This window comes from Danio rerio, chromosome 18 (genome assembly GCF_052040795.2).
Source record: "Danio rerio strain M-AB ecotype USA chromosome 18, GRCz13ab, whole genome shotgun sequence".
NCBI lineage: Eukaryota > Metazoa > Chordata > Actinopteri > Cypriniformes > Danionidae > Danio > Danio rerio.
Genome location: NC_141038.1, coordinates 7,707,036 through 7,715,160, shown reverse-complemented (window position 1 = coordinate 7,715,160; position 8,125 = coordinate 7,707,036). Strand labels below are relative to the sequence as shown.

At 36.4% G+C, this 8,125-nt stretch overlaps 1 protein-coding gene and 1 long non-coding RNA gene across 4 annotated transcripts in view; one reads left to right on the top strand and one right to left on the bottom strand.

Annotated features, from left to right (window-relative positions):
* The first annotated feature begins 1,325 nt into the window (after positions 1-1,325).
* The window catches only part of ddx11 (DEAD/H (Asp-Glu-Ala-Asp/His) box helicase 11), a 26,326-nt gene continuing 19,526 nt past the window's right edge, over positions 1,326-8,125 (top strand). Inside the window, exons 1-9 of one of the 3 annotated variants that reach the window (XM_087291910.1) lie at positions 1,326-1,366; positions 1,616-1,705; positions 2,542-2,751; positions 4,500-4,586; positions 5,355-5,491; positions 5,567-5,624; positions 5,707-5,814; positions 7,397-7,484; positions 7,592-7,800. In XM_087291910.1, coding sequence (XP_087148036.1) covers positions 1,364-1,366; positions 1,616-1,705; positions 2,542-2,751; positions 4,500-4,586; positions 5,355-5,491; positions 5,567-5,624; positions 5,707-5,814; positions 7,397-7,484; positions 7,592-7,800 — 990 coding nt within the window. In that variant the 5' untranslated portion in view covers positions 1,326-1,363. Of the gene's footprint in view, positions 1,706-2,541; positions 2,752-4,499; positions 4,587-5,354; positions 5,492-5,566; positions 5,625-5,706; positions 5,815-7,396; positions 7,485-7,591; positions 7,801-8,125 lie in introns of all 3 variants that reach the window. The other 2 variants (XM_087291911.1, NM_001007319.1) reach the window with 2 other exon arrangements.
* LOC147832729 (uncharacterized) overlaps positions 6,062-8,125 on the bottom strand; it is a 10,418-nt gene continuing 8,354 nt past the window's right edge. The window contains exon 3 of the long non-coding RNA XR_015514645.1: positions 6,062-8,078. This is a non-coding gene — a long non-coding RNA (uncharacterized LOC147832729). The remainder of the gene's footprint in view (positions 8,079-8,125) is intronic.

The window sequence follows — 8,125 nt, the reverse complement described above, 5'->3', positions numbered from 1 at the left end:
AAAAGTCCCCATTAGATCATAACCTGCTTTGGATAAACACTTCAGCTATATTATTTAATTTAAGTGTATGAAAGCACATATTTTAGTCTATATAATTGTATTAGTTTTCCCAGAGATGGGTTGTGGCTGGAAGGGCATTCGATGCGTAAAAACTTGCTGGATAAGTTGGCGGTTCATTCTGCTGTGGCGACCCCGGATCAATAAAGGGACTAAGCCGACAAGAAAATGAATGAATGAATAATTCTATTCGCTTGTTAAGTGGTGACGTGTTGGTGCCGTATGTAATACTTTTTCCGGGTCCAAGCCGCCACTCATTTGAATTGACAAAATATTTGTTTATGATCACTTTTTATTCTTTTTACACATTAAAGTGAATTTTATATAAAGTTATGGTGTACACAACAATCTCTGGGCTTGCTGCATCACAAATTCCAAAATTTTAACAATTTATTAAAAAAATAAAACGAATCACTTTCTGCCCATCGGATATTAGGCATGGATCTATATATTGCGATCGTGATTTTCGAAAGTATTACAGCGCTTTGAAAATGTTTATCATTAACCTTTCATGAGTCTCCTCAAACAGTTTGATAAAGTGATTTGACCTGGAAGCCGCTTCGCATGACGACGTCACACTTAACAAGCGGAGACAGGGAGATGATAGATAGATAGATAGATAGATAGATAGATAGATAGATAGATAGATAGATAGATAGATAGATAGATAGATATTAGATAGATAGATAGATAGATAGATAGATAGATAGATAGATAGATAGATAGATAGATAGATATTAGATAGATAGATAGATAAGATAGATAGATAGATAGATAGATAGATAGATAGATAGATAGATAGATAGATAGATAGATAATACTAGCCTGCATTATAATACATAGTTTGTAAGTTATAATAATAAAGTTTACACTGAATCTTATAATCTATGTTGTTAATGTTGCTATATGCAAATATTTAAACATCAAGGAAATTGCATGCACATAAAAACCACTAATACAAAAACTGAAAACATTTCAGTGGCATACAGTTCACTAGAAGCGCTTGACCCAGGTTACTGACAAATAAAAGTTTTTCCACATACGTCTACATTTACCCAATTAAAATACATTAAAACCGAAGAAAATACAACAAAAGTATTACTGATAAACAAAACATCACAGTTGTTTTAAAAATTATTGAAAAATCAACATGAATCATTAAAAAAAATCATCCGGTTTCGTTTTTCACAAAAGAGTGAACTTTAATGATGGTCCCTATCCTCTAAGAAGTTTTCCCTCGTTTTCATTGGCTGAGGCAGAAGACTGGCGCGTTTGTTCGAGGAAGTTTACACTGTCAGAACGTGTTATGGTTTGTTGTGTAGTTACCTGTTAATTCTGTTTGCTATTTGCGATTTCATTAGGATTATACGGTAGATTTTTATCATAACTGAAGTCATATTTCGATGATACTACGAGGAGTTTATTGTCAGCGTGAAAAGCGCTCATATGCAGTGTTGATTTTCGTGTTATTCGGCCTTTAACGTTATTTAGGAATCTAATCTAATGCCACATATATAAAATGGAGAGCAAAAATGGCCGGTTTCCTTTCCCTTTCCAGCCGTATCCCATCCAGGAGAGCTTTATGGAGGCGCTTTACACCGCCCTGGATCAGCGTAAAGTCGGTATATTCGAGAGTCCCACAGGCACGGTGAGTCTCCACATGAGGTTATGGTTTCAGTTTACCCTCAGCTAAGGCACTACAGGTAAACAGAGTTAAAAATTGAATAATAGTTATCACTATACCTAGATTGTTGAACATTATTTGTATTACACGTTTTCGACTCGTCAGTATCTTCATATTTCATTAAATGTGCGCTAATTTGCATACATTTATAGCACAAACATCTGAATATTCGATTAAGTCGGGTTTAAAGTTCACGTTTTTTTATTTCAGTCAATTTTGGGAAAGATACAAAAGGAATCTTGGTAACACAATGAGTATATAATCAAGTTAAGCAAATTATATAGGCATACAGAATAAAACTGTACAATGTGTTGTGACTATGTAAGTGCTGATGAAGTGGAGATGTATGCTCAGCAGGGGCGATTTTAGGATATTCATATTTGCATCATATGCTTTTTTCCTGACCTTGAAAATATAATCGGCTGAATCGTAGAAAAAGCCGAATTAAGATCAAGATTTAAAGTGGACTGAGGCGATAATTTAGTGTACAGTTTATGAGCTAATCGCAAAAAATGTTGGGGTGCAGAGTAGCTACAGCCCCCCTAAAATAGGCTTAGTGGCTCCCATGATGCTCAATGCATTAGAAAAAAAATCAAAAAATGTATAATTAAAAAAATAAAAATGTATAGACATAACTAAAAAACATTAAATGCAACAAAGGAAACACATAAAAGTGTATTTTGGATGTTTTTTTTTTTACATCTAAATCTGGTCATTGGATGAAAAAACAGTGTTTCACCTGCAGCGTCTCTCCTAAGATGGCAGTGGATGTTTGATCTATATTGTGTTTGATTCTGCAGGGAAAGTCTCTGAGCCTCATCTGTGGAGCTTTGACGTGGCTGAGAGACTATGAGGAGCAGAGGAAACAGGAGGCTGCTAGACTTCTGGAAGGACAGAAGGACAGTGATGTTGTGAAGGAGAAGAACAGCAATAGCGGACCACCAGAGCCAGACTGGGTGTCTGAGTTTGTGCAGAAGAAAGCAGAGAGGGACATGGTGAACAAGTTAAAGGTATCAGAACTATCAAACCAAGCTCACAAGCAGTCAAAGTACTGCTATCCACTTGTTATGTCTTGACGTATGGAATACTGTTTCTGGGTCCAAGCCGCTATTTATTTAAATTGAGAACATTTTTGTTTATGACCACTTGTAGTCATATCACACATCAAAGTGAATTTATTGTAAAATTATGGTGAACACAACCAATATTTTAGCAATTTATTAAAATTTGATATTAGATATTATATTAGGCATGAAGATATATATATATATATATATATATATATATATATATATATATATATATATATATACATACAGGGCTTGACATTAACTTTTTTTGATCACCAGCCACTGTGGCTAGTAGATTAGTAGATTTCCAACTTTACTAGCCACTCACCATTTTTACTAGCCACACTTTTCTTGTCGGGAAAATATATTTTGCTTAAATTTGACTTTGACATGCTAAACTACTTGATTTAGATATTGTGTTATGTCCACATGCCTTCTCATGCATTTAACTTCTTGTGTGTATTGCATATTAGCTTGCTCAGTGTGCATTAGCAAATGGGTTGTCACAATGCAATCAGTTTTTATGTGTGGACATTTGATATGTTTTTTCTTTCATAGCTAACACATTGTGTTGTGCATGAAAATAAAGGTTAATGTTGAATATAATGCAAGAAGAAATCTGATAATGACAAATGTCTGATTTTACCAGTGAAAACAAATGGTCTAATAATGCTGTCAGTGACAAATGACAAGCTCATGTCCCAAACATAGTAAATTAATTTTATAATTATGAATAGTTATTCTGATGTCATCATTTTACTGTGAATTAACAAACAGGACATATTGAAAGTGTGTTCAAGTCCACCATAATGACTGTACAAAATTGAGCATTTTAAGCAACAGTAGAGCTACACATAGGCCTAATATTATTAGTGTTGTTTTACCATATCGTCACTTTACAATTAACACTTTACATTTTTGTCAAAATTGAGTTATTGACATATTCTTATAAAATGACAACTTTTTGTTTACATTTCAAAACTTTCTTTTAAAAAACAAATGTTGCACACATACTGTTTATTATATGGATTGCTAAAACTTTAAAGCTCAATATCTTAAAATCATTCAGAACGCAGATAGAACCTTCCAAGGTGCAGAAATGTTTGAGAATTAACAATAACAATAGCGTACTCATATTAACCTTTATTTTACATCTAAAGAATCGTGAGAAAGAATCGTGATCTTGATTTTAAGCAAAAAAATAAATAAATCGATTCACATTTTAGCCAGAATCGTGCAGCCTTAACATTAATTACGTCTACAGCATTTCTTAATCATAGCTTAACATTTACTTATGTGTTTTTAATATCCACATTTATGCTTGAATGGCATGACATGATGGCATTCATGTCTGATTCAATGAAAAACTTTAAATATAAAAAATCATTAAAATATATTGCAGTAAACAAGCCTAGTTTCATACTACATCACACAAATAAAATAATAAAAGAAAATCCAACATAATGTTAAAATCAAATTCATTCATACATTCATTCATTCAGTTTCTTGTCGGCTTAGTCATTTTATTAATCTGGGATCGCCACAGCGGAATGAACCGCCAACTTATCCAGCACATTTTTACGCTGCGGATGCCCTTCCTGCTGCTATTTACATTTTAAAGAAAGGAGCTATTGCAAGATTATGATCAGGTATGAAAAAACAGCAACATTTTTGTCCATTTCATTCAGGATGAAGAATTGAAGCGGAAGAAACGAGAGGAGAGACTGGAAATGATCCGACACAATGCTCAGCTCAGATATGCCATGAAGAGAAAAGTAAGTCCAGTTCAACAATTTCAGATTTTTTCTCCTGCATTCTGAGTGTGCATTTCACACTTTGACCTTTTGCTCTATAAGAAAAAGTAATTATGAGAATAAAGCTCTGCAAGAAAAGTCATATATGATCCTGTTTTTGTTCTGTGGTGGTAATAAGTATTCGTTAAAGTTATGTTGGGTTCACGAGTGAGGGAAGGATGGAACTTGAGATTGACAGGCGGATTGGTGCAGCAGTAATGCGGTAGCCGTATCGGTCCGTTGTGGTAAACAAAGAGCTGAGCCAAAAGGCAAAGCTCTTGATTTGCCGGTCAGTCTACATTCCTGCTCTCACCTATGGTCATGAGCTTTGAGTCATAACCAAAAGGACAAGATCTCGGATACAAGCAGCCAAAATGAGTTTCCTTCACAGGGCGCATCCTTATATTTGGGTGATGAGCTCTCAGCTCTGTTACCCGGGAGGAGCTCGGAGCTGCTGCTCCTCCACATCGAGAGAAGTCAGCTGAGGTGGCTCTGGCATCTGTTTCGGATGCCTCCTGGGCACCTACCTAGGAAGGTGTTCCAGGCATGTCCAATTGGGAGGAGGCTTTGGGTAAGACCCAGAACAAGCTGGAGGGACAATGTCTCTCGGCTAGCCTAGGAACGCCTCAGGATCCCCCCGGAGGAGCTAAAGTGTCTGGGGAGAAGACTGGGGTTCTCTTCCCTCATGACCCGGCCCCGGAAAAATGGATGAAAATGAATGAATGAAGTTATGTTTTGTATTGTTAATAGGCTGATGAAGATGACGAGGCGGTGAAATTACTGCAGCTCAGCAGAGAGGGGTCGGAGCCAGAGACTCACAGCCCAGAGGAGGAGGGGCTTATTGTAGCAGAATATGAGAGTGATGATGAAGCCACGCCCAAGAGCAGGTATTCCTCTTGTGTTAATGAATGACTGAATGAGTGTTTTCCCAGTCTTCAGTTCTCATTCAGTTTCCTCTGCAGACTCTGTGATGATGATAATGATGATGACGATGATCTGGAGGAGGAGCATGTCACTAAGGTGCATGTTTAAACCTTTCACTCTGCATTGGCACAGTTTTTTGTGCATGTTTAACATTTATTTATTTATTTTTAATCTTAAGATATATTACTGTAGCCGCACTCACTCTCAGCTGGCTCAGTTTGTGCACGAAGTCCAGAAGAGTCCATATGGAGATGCGGTTCGCTTGGTTAACCTGGGCTCCAGACAGGTAAACATGCACATATGAATATGATTTTGTGAGACATTATTATGATTAAATAAAAATAACACTGCTGTTTAAAGTGCCTCCTGATCTTTCATAAATCATTATAATGATCATTTCCATAATAATCATAGAAATTACTCTTATTATAAATGCTGAAAATACTTTTATGCTAATGTTTTTAATTTAAAAATCTTGAAAATGTAAAAAATTATTTTGAAATGATCAAGAAAAGTAGAAATACAAAAAATTTACAACAAAACACATATATTTGTTATTTTTTTACACTGTCATGTTATTATGATAACAAGATATCATAGCCTATGGAGATTTCCTGAGGATAATTACCAAAAAATAAAGCAACTGGAATAACTACAGCAGTCATTATCGTCAATCTCATGTGAAGCAAGAGATCGCGATGACATATGATGACTAGCGCTGTCAAAATTAGTGCGTTAACGCATGCGATTAATTTAAAATAATTAACGCGTTAAAAAAATTTACGCAATTAACGCAGTTCAGGTTTTTTTACTTCCTGTTTTGGTGGAGGTGTGTTTAACATGCAAGAAATGTAGATAGGACCAAGGAAGCACTTTTTGAAGGCAAGTTTCAGTATAAAACAATTAGTTGCATCACAAGTTATCCAGAGTTTCATGCAATTTTGGGTGTTTCATTTTTAACTTTTGACTGTTGTAAGTTGATACCGCATGGCGAACAGAAAGAAAATCCTCCGCATTTCGTGACTCGGTGTTCCTTTAAGGTAATAAAATCACTGCTTAGGCTACACGGTAGACTTTTAATAGAGTATAATCTTAATCATATTAAAATTGGAGTATTGGTGTCTTATGTGAATGTACTCAGAAAGTCTCTGGTGAAGTCGCGAGCTGTCAAAGACAGGGCATTACTCTGCCTTTCAGCATGAGCCCTCCAAGTTTAGCGTGTTTCCTCATTAAATGCAACGAAAGCCTATGCTTCGCATTGTTGTGTCAGAATCCTTGTGAAATACTGTGAAATATTTTTGCAGTCCACTTAGAATCCAACATGGAAATCAATGTTTTCTGTATTGGCATTGATTGTTTTGAAATTCAATGTCATTAACATGCTGTAATTTGCATGTTTTAATTTCTGTAATAAATATGGCTGTCAAGCAAAATCTTGATGGTTTATTGTGGGTATGTTGTTTACATGAAGAAATCTGTGTTACAAGTTAAACAAAAATTCTAATAACAATTATATTTAGAATTTAAATAGTTTTTGTCTTGCGTTTACATTAATTTTACATTTAAATAGGCAAAATTACAAGTTTCAGTATTTTAAATGAGATTAATCGCGATTAATTTTTTAAAAAAGGTGCGATTAATTAGTTAATTTTTTTTTTATCGATTGACAGCACTGATGATGACATGTGCTGGTGTTGTAGTGCTGTCTCATTTCTTAGTGGTAAAATTTAAAGCTCTTCCTCGGTTTCAAGGGGAAGGATTAGGGGTGAAAAACAGAATTGGGATTGTGCCTAAGTTGTTGCCACAATGCTAAGCTGAAGTTTCACAATATTTTTGATTTATAATAATAATTCCTTGTCATTTTTCAGAACCTGTGTATCAATCCAGAGGTCGTCCGGCTGGGAAATGTCCAAATGATGAATGAGCGCTGTTTGGAAATGCAGAAAAACAAACACGGTCAGAAACATCCACACAATCTCTGCCAATTCAAATGTAGAGCTGTTGCCTGTTCAAATCTGCCATTCGTTCAGAGAGAAAGCATCACTTGTGACCTCTGTCTGCAGAGAAAAGACAAAAGGCGTCAGACTCCGAGTCCAAGCGCAGCCGTGGTTTGGCCAAAGCGACGTGTGTCTTCTCTAGGTTTGAGAATCTAATGGCGATGAAGGACGAGGTGCTGGTGAAGGTTCGAGACGTGGAGCAGCTCATACAACACGGCCGCGAAACACACACCTGTCCTTATTACAGCACACGCATGTCCATTCCTGCTGCTCAGGTACACACAAACCTGTTCTTATTACAGCACACGCATGTCTATTGTTTCTCCAATGTCTCTGGATCTGTGTCTGGGTGGCACAGTGGCTCGGTAATTAGCACTGTCACTGTCCGAAGGAAAATGAATGAATGCCTACACAGCATTCATAATGTCAGACTTCACTAACACCACTTCCGACAGCAACCTAGCTTTCCCATGTGGTCTCCCATCCAGATACTGACCAGGCACAGCCCTGCTTAGCTTCAGTGTGCGACCATATGACAGTTGCAGAGAGCTAGCTGCTGAGGAAGTGGACAAAAGGGGACGAGCTCAAAACATTTCAGAC